The sequence below is a fragment of the Podarcis gaigeae genome (genome assembly GCF_964106915.1).
Source record: "Podarcis gaigeae genome assembly, chromosome: 5".
Lineage (NCBI taxonomy): Eukaryota > Metazoa > Chordata > Lepidosauria > Squamata > Lacertidae > Podarcis > Podarcis gaigeae.
The window spans coordinates 81,646,273-81,659,157 of NC_139681.1; the positions used below are offsets into that span (position 1 = coordinate 81,646,273).

Consider the following 12,885-nt stretch of genomic DNA (forward strand, 5'->3'; position numbering starts at 1 on the left):
CAACCAGAGGTACCACTGTATTGGAAACAGTTGAAACAAAATTGACAACACTAACTCTAGGTCTAGTGTAGCTTTCTTCCTGATTTGGGGGCATGTCAGGGACTAGGAAGACTTTACATCCATGCCTTCCCTTGCTCTATCTCTGGCACTCCCCCTTTTCTGCCTTACTGATGTTGGAGCTCTAACATTGGTAGGGCAAGGCCACAAGTTTCCAGTCAGAGCTCCCTCTCTGAGGTTGTACCTCTCACTTAGTGTAGGAGTTTCAATGGCTCCTATAGCCCAGGCATGTCCAAAGTCCGTTTCAGTGGCTCAACAATCTAAAAAAAGGTCAACAACTGTGGTCGGCCCTTTGGTCTGCCCTCACAGCCCTTCACTTCATCAAATCTGGCCCTCTTTGAAAAAAGTTTGGACACCACTGCTATAGTCTCTAGGATTCTTCTTCAGGGGTCATAGGATTGTAGGGCCTATCTCTTAGAAAAAAGTTATATGAAGCATTGTTTATTTAACTAATAACTTACTCTTTTCTCAAAATTTTGTGCCTCTCTGTAGTAGTGTGGTAACTAGAAGTTAATGATGCACAATATACCAAAGAATTGGTTAGTATTTTTTATTTTAAACTATGGATTTTCCCCCTCAGTGCCATTCTGTATACCTTCGAAGAAACTGAGCAAGAACCTTTACTTGCAGGTTAAATGGTACTAAATGGCAATGTGGCTCAGAAGGATGGGTTTATAGTCGAATAGTATTTGTCCATCTCATGCAAAACAAATTTTCATGTGTGGTTGGTAGGTAGAGATATAAAAAGGGGCTGTTTTTAATGTGTTGGCCTATCAGGATACTTAGCCCATTTGGACTCCACTTCAGGCAGCAAACTAAATTGGGCTGGTTCTACATGAACATTCATTGCAGATGACAGAACCCAAGAGAGATCAATGGAGGTTTCTGTTCCTGCTTGTGGGGTGGGTATCACTAACTTTACTTGCTTTCCCAGTTGTGGACTGATGCTCCAGAGGACCCCATGGGACTTTTTTGTATGGGGCAGTAAAGGGTGGAGGCTGACCATGTTGCACAAGTGGTGAGCCACAGAAATAACTCTATGAATACCTGCTCTTAAACAAGCAGCATAGGTTTAATGCACAAGATGACCCCTGTGGGTATGGCATCTGCTATGACTTGCTAGTCTTTGGCTACCAGTTTTGGACTCATAATAAATTTTAGCTGGAATCCAGAGATCCCCATGCGTAAGTGGAAAGGGCTTCCACTGAGAGAAGGATTGCCTATTCTTCTACCATGTGCAGCTCTTCACTTAATGTTGAAGCTCACTGTTAACTGCCCCCTCCATGTTCAGCGGGTGTGAAGTATATCAGAGTTTACGTGTGCCTGGAAAAAAATCTGCAAGCAATCCTTTGGATCCCAGCCAAAATATGTAAATGTAAAGATGTAATTATAGTTCTTGACCTCAGCAGCTAGTTGTTTTTTCTCATGGTTCTTACTTCACATAGAATAGCAGCTTTATACACAAACTGTTTGATTCTGTGTCACATGATCTATATGGAGAGGGTTCCGGATTCTAGCTTATAGGTAACTTGGTTCCATTTACTTCAGTGAGTCTTGGATGCAACTCAGTTTTATTATGATTTTAGGTTTGTTTTAAGATACTTGTATTATATTTTTCTTTTCTTTTCTTTCCCAGTTTATATTAAAAGATAATATTATAGCTAAAGTTATATTTTATTTTAGTTGTCTACTATCCATGATACTTGAAGGGAAAATGTTAAGTTAGCAGTTACTCTGTAGCATCCTTGCTCAGCAACAAATAATCAATTTAAAAATATGTAGTAAATTTTAAAAATAATTTTAATAATATTTTGATTACATTTTAAATGCATTTTTTCTTGAAAATCATCTTAGGTTTGAAACCTTTGGGGGAAAAAATTACTTGTCTGCATTTTAATAGAAAGAACAACTTTAAAGTTGCATGATTCGACCAAATTCATCATTTTAATTCCCTGGTTCTTATAGTTAGTTAAACTTTCCCCCATAAAAATCAATGACACCTAAAAAAATGCTTAACATTTAACTGGATGAGGCTCAAATGTATTTGCTAAACACCACCACACAATTTTATAAGTTTAGCTCCAATGTATACTTATACCAGTTACTTGTAGTATTACTCTGCTATGATTTTTGTAAAAAAATTGCCATTATTCTTGCTTTAAAATCACACAGGTTCCTAAATCTGCACATCACAAATTGAATTTACTTTGTACACAATGCAGCTTTTAACAACAACCTAATTTCTTAAAACTGGTAAAAGGTAAAACTCTGAAGTATGTCAGGGTGTACTCAGATCAATTTCAAAAATATTGCATGCTTATGGTATAATTTAAAAGTAGAGGATTTTTGGTTTTGCATGTGGTGAGTTTTTATTTTGTATGATGTATGCTAACATCTATTACTGAAACCAAACAAAACTTAAGAAAAATCTGCCACAGTTGAATAATTGCAGCAACAACAAAAACTTGAGTTTTCCTGACAATTTACAAGTAGCTTGTCTGCCTCATTTAAAAAAATTACACAAGCAGTAAAATATTGTTCCTATCGACTATTACACTTTCATTTATTTTTTGAACATATAGTACAGAGACTGTAATGGATAGCTCTTACAAGTCTATCAACAGATCTCTTAATCATTTATGTGGGATAGTGGTTGCTTTCATTGTTTCCTTCTCAAAATTACTATAAAGGCATATTGGAGCTTGTGCAGTTTAAGCATAGTCAAGTCATACTAACATGCTTTTTTCAATGAAAGTATCGAGCACTTTCTTAAGTCTCTCCCAGTGAAAGCAAATATATTTTTAATGGTGCAATTCTATACATGGCTACTCAAAAGCAAGTCCTACTTAATTCAGTTGAGGCTTATTCTGAGGAAACTGGGTATAGGTTTGCAGCCTAAAATACTGCACTGTGGAGTCTCTACACATCTTAAAATATATTGTAACTGGTGTTAGTATTTTTATTGTATCTGTAAGTTTCTTTGAATCACTTAAGTAAAGTGACTAATAAAATAGCAAAAATAATGATTTTAAAAATAAACCTGTTTGATTTGCATTTCATAGAACATAATATCCAGAATGTTAAAAAGCAGTATTCAGTAATATTTCAGTAAAACTTATTTGGTGTGTATTGGTTACCCAGAGAAGCGTTTTTCTGTTGAATCTGAGGGTTGTGTCATGGTTCCCCCCTCTCTTTCTCTCTGTATTTTAAAAATAGTGAAAGTGAGTATTAAGGATTTCTTTGCTCACTCTGTTGTGTTGTGTGTGTGTGTGTGCGTGCGTACGTGCCTGCGTGCGTACATGCACACACACGTATACCAAATCAAAATAAAGTATAGAAGTTAAAGAAAAAATACAGTCATGTATGGTTTATTAAATTATTCTTTAGTCATTGTTTCCTTTTTTAATAAAACATAATTTTATTTTTTAAAAAATAGAAGTAGTATCCATATTAGTAAAATCCATTGTGTAAATGGTACTGTAGTTCTTTATTTTAATGATTATATCAATGTTTGAGGTGATTATAACAGTGTTATGTATGCAGTAATTTATTTTTATAATGCAAAAATGCAAATAGCTTTGCCAGCTGAAATCAACAAGTCCTTGTCAGAAGAGTAGTGAAAAAAGGCTATTTAACACTTAATGAAATATTAAAATAAAGTCAAGTGAAAGTCCCCAGTGTGGATAATTTTTATCAGGGTTTTCTGTTTGCACTTCTAATATAACATATCTAAAATCCATACTGATTTCTTTATATAATAATTAAAATACTGATTTTCAGTTAAGTTGGGTCCACATTTATGTATTGCATAAATAATAGTGTATTTATTATTTTAGAAAATTGTACATCATATGTTTTAATAAATAAATTACTGTTTGTGTATGACTTGAGCTGCACTGAGAGAGTGGCTGGAAATGAATTGCATACGTAAGTGCATTTTATTTTAAAATCTGGATCTTTTCTTTGCCTATACTTTGTATTCAAGTGCCCAGAATTTTATTTAAAAAGTGCTGGATTCAGTGTCTTTCAATTTCTATGAGTTGGATATAAAACTTGTTGGTTGGTAATAGCTAATACTCATGGTTTCAGTAGAGAACAGGTTGTAGAGCTCAGGTAGTTTTGTCATTTCCCAGGTAGACTCTTGATTCTGATGAGTTATTAGATGATTTTTCCTGAAGCTTAGTGTCTCAATTCAACCCCACAATAGTAAACGTAAGTGTGCTGTTGGGCTATATTTAGAATATTTTTCCTTTTTAAAAAGGTGGATATTCTACCATTTTTATTTTTATATAAGAGAACCTCTGTTTGATACAAGCTCAATATATTGTAAGTGTAGTTCATATGTTCATGCTATGTTCAGATGGCCTTTTAAAAAAAAATAAGGCTCCAAGTTTAAAACACTATGTTACAATAAATTTTAAAAGCTAAAAGACTTTATCCACCCATCCTTGGCATGTGAATGAAGCTGATGGAGAAATGATGTCCACTGCTATTTTGCTGTTCTCTGAGAATTCTGAACTACAGTTCCTAGATGGGTTGACTGATTTTCAGTACTAAAAGGTTATAGAACAGAATCTTCTCTCCTGGAATTGTACTAGCCTTTGGACAGACTAAAATATGCAACTTGGTTCAACTTGCACTTCACTTCCTTTTTCTTTCTTTTTTGTTCCACTTTTGTTGCATATGCCCAGTTTCATTGCTGAAATTACTTACCCAATTATTTTTTAACCAACCATTGTAATAGTTACTAATTCTAGTCTAACATCAGATTGAACTAGAGTAATATCAAATTGCAAACTGTTACTGTTGTGTAAGGAGTGGCTGTTACGTGTGGCCTGACCAGTGATGATAAAGGTTTAGCATGGCCTTAGGCATTAAACAGTTTGCCCACTTTATCTTTGTTAGCGAGATATTTTCAGGCTCCCATCTTCAAACAGAACAACTGGAAGGAAAATATATTTATTCGGGTTAATAGTAATATAGGCTCAACAGCAAGCACAAGAGCCAGAAGTCATTATTTTGTGGTACATAACTGAACAGAAACTACAAAGATGTCCCAACAGTTGGCACATCTCTCCTGCCAAGCTATTAAAGACAAGACAGTAGGAGATTGGCTGTGAGACACTCACTCTCAGAATCTGTTGTGCATAACATGCATGCTTCAACTAGGCAGGTGCATCTGATCCCACCCAGAGAGGGATGTTGACAAGACCACCTACTTTCTCCAGATCCAGCGCTCCTCCTGTTCAGCCCGCACCCTCTGACTGGTTGAAGTCTTTCCCCTTGACATGAGGTTCTGCACTCCACATTAGGAGAGGGGGTTGGCAGATATGCTTTCTTCTCTCTGACATCTAGAAAGAGAAGGAAAGGACCTCTTTCCCTTAATCCCCGTGGGCCCCTTTCCAGTCCCCATTTGCTGCAGCTTCCTCCTCTTGAGTCTGGGGCTGCCTATTCATGCCAGGTCCTGCTTGGAACCAAGGGGCCCATGACAGATAACTGGCTCAGGTTCTAAAGTAATTGGCGTTATTTTATGTATATAATCAATCAATATGCAATCTTTCCTTAAACCTTATAGTATCAAAAACTTACTTGGCGTGAGTCTTCCTGTTTGGTGCCTATCACTGAAAAGTATATACCTTGTTGACATTCCCCTCCATAACCTAAATGTAATTGCAGTGATTCAAATTATTACTGCCTTTTTTAAAAGGCAAATTATAAACTATTGCATAATATCTTACGAATATTATATGTACTTGATAATATTTTCTTAACATGTAGATAGTCGTGAATATAGGTGTGCATAAACAAATAGCATGCTCAGCGTTTCCTACATGTTGGCAAGATATTATGGTTTCCAAGAGTGATTAAATATTTGTATTAAAGCAAAGACTCTTTCTGATCCATAGGCTAGACAATAAAGTCTATTCTCCAAAGCCATAGATTGAACTTACTTACTTACTTACTTACTTACTTATTTATTTATTTATTTCTCACCACCTTTGTACTAATTTGATCTGCAGTAGTCCATTGTTAGCCTGTCTTTGAGAGATGTGTACAAGTACAGGTCTTAACATTACCACCCCTGTGTGGGGTACTGGTTACACAAATTGGCTGTATTTGCATGCAAAGCTGAAACATGGTTTAGTGCTGTGTAGACAAGCCTAAGCAGAGTCCCAGTTATTCCCCTCTCCAAATTTCATTTTTTTGTGAATCTTGCCTTATAATTTATGTTTGAAGTAGGGGTTCTGCCCTAAAACAAAATTCAGTTAGTTTAACAAGTCAGTTTCATAACACACAACATTATAAAATTAACCAGTTTGCTTTAAACCATTACCCCTGGTTTAAACATAATGGTAAGTCCTGATTTTTCTTTAAAGTGAAACTAAATTCTGTCAAAGGCCTCAGCCATAAGAGTACATGTGAAAGCTAAATGTTTTGGTCCACTTTGTTAAAGCTCAGCTGTGCCGTCTACTTTGCTTCTAGTGTTTTGTGCAAATGAGGGCCAAATGGAAAAGCCTGGTCAGTTGTCCACCCTTGTAGAAGAAATTCAGTTTATGTGAAATCTAAAACAGTTGTACGGGTTGCCTCCTCATAATTTATTATACCTCTGTTATGATACTGTAATTGTAGGTATATATTGTTTGCTGCCTGAGGCACCTGTGGGTGGGATAAAAATAAATAGGGATCTCAGCCTGCAGAAAAAAATCACATATGCTTCAGTGAAAATGCCATTAACTCAGAGTTTTGTGAATTTTCCCTATTTGAGATCTCAAATTACAAACATATTAATTGTACCCATTCCATTATTGTTGTCACACTTGTAGCTAGGAGCAACTACATTTGTGGTTTTGAATAGAGGTCTTACAAAATTGTTACCAAATCATCTTTTAGGGGGAAGTTGAACAAATAGCAATGATGAAACCAAAAGGGCAGAATGTACATGATGAAGGCATGCTTGAATATTTAGAAGACATAATAGGATCAGAACGATTAAAAGAGCCCATTCAAATATTATGTCGAAAAGTTGAAATATTAAATGAACAGAGGGGTGAGAAGGTAAGACTTTGGATTGCTAATTGTTGTTTTTAAAGTATAGAATAAAATAAGTATTGTGTGGAGTGCTGCTCTTCAGGGTTCCATCCATTCCATTTTATTCCCCTCTTCAGCTCTTCCTCACCAGCATTCAGTATTCTGTGGCCACTGAATGTGCTCAGTCCTCATTAGGCTGTGTTTCTTTGTGGGAAGAACGAGAGACACAATTCAAGCTACATTAAAATTCTGGATTGCCCATTGATTCCTATAGCCTAGTCAATCTTCCATCCTTGGGGTCATTTAAAAATACAGCTTTTCCTACAGTAGAGGAAAGTGTTCTTGCATGAGAGAGAACCAATTCTAGTCCTGACTGTGTCCTAGAGTCTGTGCTGGCAGAGCACTGTCAGTTTTTTCTTGGGACTTACCTATCTATTCCCTATTTTCTCCCCCTCCCCTTTGGGGTATTGAGTCAGAAAAGGCCGCACAAATGACGTCTCAATGTGAACCCAAGAAGTAGCCAATTGAGACAATGACATGGTTCTTTCTATGTATTTTTTATATATCTAGATGTGTCTTCCCAGATACTCCACTTCACTCCTCCTTACCTCTAGTTTCCTGTTTGAGCATTTTAAAGTTGGATTTCTAGGGCCACTGAGCATGTTCGATTCTCATGGGGCTTTTGGGAGAGTTGGGTTTTTACTCTAAAGATATTGTATACTTTTGGAAACCTTGTTAAGGTTCCTCTCAAATCTCCTAACACCCACCCTCTTGTATGTGGTTGGTACTGCTTCCACTATGTAAGCAATAATGCTTTCTCTGAGGATTTGAATTAATATATATAGGATAGTATTTAGCATTATCTTTTTGATAAGCCTTTGCAAGTTTCAGGATTACATTTTGCATATACTGTGGGAGGGAGGGAACTGATATTTCCTGGACCAGAGTGAGCTGGGTGATTGCTGTAGAAAAACACAATTCCTGTCATTCTACTGGTTTGTGCCCATAGTGTGTTACGTGCTGTAAAGCTCTCGTCTTTCCTGTTTCATATAAAGTGTTTTTATGGTGTGCATATCCGAGCATTAAACCAACCATTATTTATGAAATATTGTCTAGTTGAACAGAGTTAAAATGGTGGAAAAAGAGAAAGATGCCTTGGAAGGAGAACGGAACAAAGCACTTGAATTTCTTTCTTTGGAAAACAAAATGTTCAGAGAAAAGAATAAGATTTGTCAGTACTACATGTAAGTAGCATCATTTGATATGATTTAATGTGTCTTCTTTACACCCTCAAATTAGATCAGAGGGAAGTGGAAGATTTGGGCTAGTTGTGCTGCTGTTTCTCCACAGCAGGGGTAGTCAACCTTTTTATACCTACCACCCACTAATGCATCTTTCTTGATGGTAAAATTTCCTAACCGCCCACCAGTTCTCAATGGAAGAAAGATTCGGCTTGTGCCATAGAACCCCCTACCACCCACCTAGAATCCTGAAACACCCACTAGTGGGCGGTAGGGACCAGGTTGACAACCCCTGCTCTACATCATAGTAAATACAATGTGTTGGCTCTAAAGGTAGTTGCATTTAGTCCCTACTGAAATAAGTGGAACATAACTGTACCTAACTTAGTCTTGATTTAACACATTGTGTTTAGATTCAAGTGGTATGCTGCTACTCTTAAATACATTTTATTTGAGGGGAATAGTATGGCATAGACATCCCAAAGTGATTTATTTACTGGGGACATGAAAGATTTAAAATGTATGTTGCCAGGTCATCTCTTCAGCGAATTAATTTAGAAGGATTGGTGGTAGTTGCTACTTTGGAGAACTGGGGTGAGGCTCTTATTATTTAATTAAAATGTATATTTGAATACCTTGAGCAGTGAGAACCTGTGCATGACAACAAGTGTTGTGGCACTGCTAATGCCAGAGCAGCTGAAGCACAAACAAGTTGGGTGGAATACTGACTTTGCTCCATCTTCCTCTTAAATACCTATTCTACCACCTTGGTACACTTTGGCTAGCACTTGGGTGTGATGGGTCTTCATTCAAGGCTCTATCTAGGTCTCACAAGTTCTATCATTTAGTCTGGAATTTCTTTGTATAAAACTCTGGCACTACATGGGAGCTTTCCACAGTATGAGTAGTGACTATTGTGAGCTGCTAGTGGTGTAAAATACTCTTAAAAAGAGTATTCACCTTGACTAACTTCAGTTGCTCTAAATTTTGGGGAAATAAATCCTCCTCCTTAATATTGCTAATTTTTTGGTTGATAAATGCGAATAGGTGATACAGGGCTTGCATAGCAAACTTTTTGCTGTCATGAGTCCTGTGAATGTCGTGGAGTGTTTGGTCAGTTCCAGAGGAGGAGAGGAAGGAGATTGGAGAGTTAAAACTAGAGGACTCTGGGGAGGGTCCTAGCAGAACGATGGAGATGGAATTAGGACCCCAAGAAATGTCTGATCCTGGGGAGGTATTCTTCAGCTTGTGTGGTAGAGATCTGGATCAGGGGAATGACCAAGTGAGTTGTTGGAAGAGTGGCCCACCCCATCTACATCAACACCCTCTGCTCTGCCAGCACAAACAAACTGTGGAGAGCCAACCCACTCAGGTGCAGAGGGAGTGTCACTTGTTGGATCAGTGTCTTAGCTCATGCTTCGCCATGTAGTTAACTTCTCATGTACTAGCTGATTTCTGTACCCTGTAACTTTCCTTACCTATGATTTGATCTAAAAATTGAAGCCTTTGGCAGAAGTGGAGTTGTGAGTTGAAGTTCTTCATCCAACATGGAGGGCCAAGAGAAAATCTGCCTTGGAAGGGATTTTCAATGGGTGAAGAGGACAAAGAAGTTGCTGTGTGTGCTGGCACAATGTTGGATCTCTCCCAACTATTTTAGTATCTTTATTATGATGAGAACAATTGTCTGCATTATCAGACGTGTGAAACCTATCTTTTTCTTTTTTAAAGTTATGAGTTGCAGAAGCAGATAACTGGACTGGAGACCCAGAAAGAAGAAATACATGAAGATACTAAAGAAGTTAATGAGAAAAGCAGTAAACTGTCAGATGAAAAGAAAGATAAGAATAAAGCTCTGAAAGAAATTGAAAAGTAAACATTAATAATTCTATTACTTTGCAAGCGTTAACAATATTTGAAATTTGCATTCATGTTGCTGTTTTGGTGCATTTTGTACAATGAGCCTGACACTTTGCTTCCTTTGTTGTTGTCATCCATCTGTCTCAGGAGACAGTGGAGTGTACCTCCAGGAGTGAAGTCAGACCACTGAGGTGACCTCCCCAGAAGGAGCACAATGTGTCCACCAGAGATGCTACCCCTCCCCTAACATCCCATATATATGTGTGTGTGTGTGTGTGTGTGTGTACACACACACACTTTGTAAAAGGTTTTTTTTAAAAAAAAAACTAGCTTAGTATGATCACACTGTCTTTAACTGATTGAAAAGGTAATTGGTATGTTTCCTCTTTTTCTAGAAAACTGAATAAAATCACAGCATTCATAGAAGAAAATAAAAATACATTTAAACAGCTTGATTTGGAGGATGTTCAAGTAAGGGAAAAACTAAAACATGCAAAAAGCAAGTCGAAAAAACTAGAGAAGCAGCTTCAGAAGGATAAAGAAAAGGTACGCCTGTAAACTTCATTCTGATATGTTTAGGCAAAATACTATTGAAATTTGACTTCAAAAGGTCAGTGTTTGCTTCATTATGCTATCTATCTGAAAGCATTTTCTCAATGTGCTATTAAAAATTTAAGAATAAAATCTGGAGCCCAAGCCTAAAATATTTTATACTCTGAAGTAAGACATATTTCAGTGGGATGCTTCCTAGTAGAAGAGGCCCGGTGGAGTGCAGCAGCAGCAACCTTTCTGCAGTGGAATTACTGCTGCTTACTGGGAGGGGTGCAGCAGGGAGATTGGGGGTGCACAAAGCACACTGGTGGGAGTGCTGGATTGACTCCACCAGTTCATTCACACAGCTCCAACAGCAACTGCACTGCCAAGTGAGGTAGCACAGTGCCAAGTGAGGTAGTGCAGCAGCCGCTTTCCCTCGTGTCCTCCAGCCAGCCCCAGAGCATGAACTCTATATTTTGGTCTGGATTGGAGAGAGAATTGGGATAGGGGGAGCTGGAGAGCAGTGGAAAATAGGCATTGAGAGAGTGTTCCCCACTTTACACAATTTCGCTTATGGGCACAGGGCCCTGGAATGTAACCCTTGTGTAAGTGGAGGGATTCCTGCATAATCTCTTGTGCAATAAAATCATTTTTAACTTTATTTATTGAAAAGTTTATATCTGCCTTGCTTGTATATAACACCCAAAACAGATTAAACACGAAGCCCTTTTAACAACCATTATCGTAGAACAAAAAGTTGAAAGACAGGTGCATATTACCAATCCAAAAATGACACACCTTGTCATCTAGCCAACTATAATGTCTGCCTAACCAATAAGGGCTGAAGGCAAAAACAAAATAAAACAACACACTAAAGTGGCGGGGGGTGGGGTGGGAGGAAGAACAGCCAGGTGGATCTCCTAGGATGAGGAATTCCACAATCTGGGTTACCTCTATAAGGAAGCCACTTTCCCACATTCTTTGCCACTTTCCCACATTCTTTGCCTCATGGCAGGGTGATACTGGCCAGTTATTCCAGAATGGCTGTGCCTACCCAATGCAGTTTTCTTCATATGGAGTCAGTGTGCCCCCACATTTTTGAACCACAGAAGCTTATGATGATTGCTGCCTCTGTAGCCTGTACTTTTCTACTTAGACAGGCATATTTTGCAATAGACATGGGCTACCACATAAGTGCAGGTGCTTTGCAAAAGGTTATACAATTCTGGCAGCTCTCTTGTTGGTATCTGACTAATGTGTTCTGCCAGCACAAGGATTTTTGCAAGTGTAACGGAACTTTCCTTCCCTGCCCCCTTAAATCTGTTCTAGGGGTTCCACCAAGCCTCCAGAGCAGATTTGGGGATGGTGAAGGGTGTGTGCAGGAAGGGGGGTGGAGATCTTTCACACAAGCAGAAATTATTGTGCAGGTGGAATGTGTTAGTTGGATAACTCCCAAAGTAGCTGAAATTGGTCTCTAGTGAACCAGTTATTGGTAAGTGATCTTTTCCTGAGTAAGAAAGGAAATGAATTCGTCATGAGCAAATGTGTCAAGGAAAAAATTGCAAAAGAGGCTTTAGTGTGTATCTTATTGCCTGAATCTTCCTGAAAAATAATAGGATACTTTTCATGTTACACCTTCAAGTTGTTATTGTCAATCTAAATTTATAAAGTGTAACAAATATATTTAATTGGTGCTACTACAAGGTGCTACGTAATACCTATTCTGCATTTGTAAAAACCCAATTGTTTAGTGTGGCAGCACCTATACTTTGAAACTCGCTGCCTATAGATATCAAGCAGACAGCTTCACTGTATTTTTGGTGCCTGATAATAACATAATTGTTTAGACAAGCCTACCCAGATACTTAGAAATGCTGATACGAATTTTAATCTGTTATACTATTTTAACTCCTGTAGCTCTTATCTGTTTTAATATGTTGTGATTTTTTCCCTGATTTTATAGTTTTATCTTTTTGTAAACAGCTTTGAGTTTTTGTGATCAAGCAGTGTATAAATTTTATGAAATAAATATGAAATAATTCTTCTAAGCCACCTGTGCTATGAACAATTGTGCTTAATAGATCTGCCAGTGAAGTGCAGTTTGTTTGGTGAAACTGGTTTCTCTGTTGGAGAGACTGTTCCCCAAACTGAAAAAAGATAACATTAC

At 37.7% G+C, this 12,885-nt stretch overlaps 1 protein-coding gene across 3 annotated transcripts in view; it reads left to right on the top strand.

Annotated features, from left to right (window-relative positions):
* The window catches only part of SMC4 (structural maintenance of chromosomes 4), a 38,955-nt gene that overhangs the window by 9,362 nt on the left and 16,708 nt on the right, over window positions 1-12,885 (top strand). For all 3 annotated transcript variants that reach the window (XM_083739175.1, XM_083739173.1, XM_083739174.1), the window contains exons 6-9: window positions 6,949-7,113; window positions 8,203-8,330; window positions 10,056-10,196; window positions 10,580-10,730. In XM_083739175.1, the coding sequence (XP_083595301.1) occupies window positions 6,949-7,113; window positions 8,203-8,330; window positions 10,056-10,196; window positions 10,580-10,730 (585 nt within the window). The remainder of the gene's footprint in view (window positions 1-6,948; window positions 7,114-8,202; window positions 8,331-10,055; window positions 10,197-10,579; window positions 10,731-12,885) is intronic.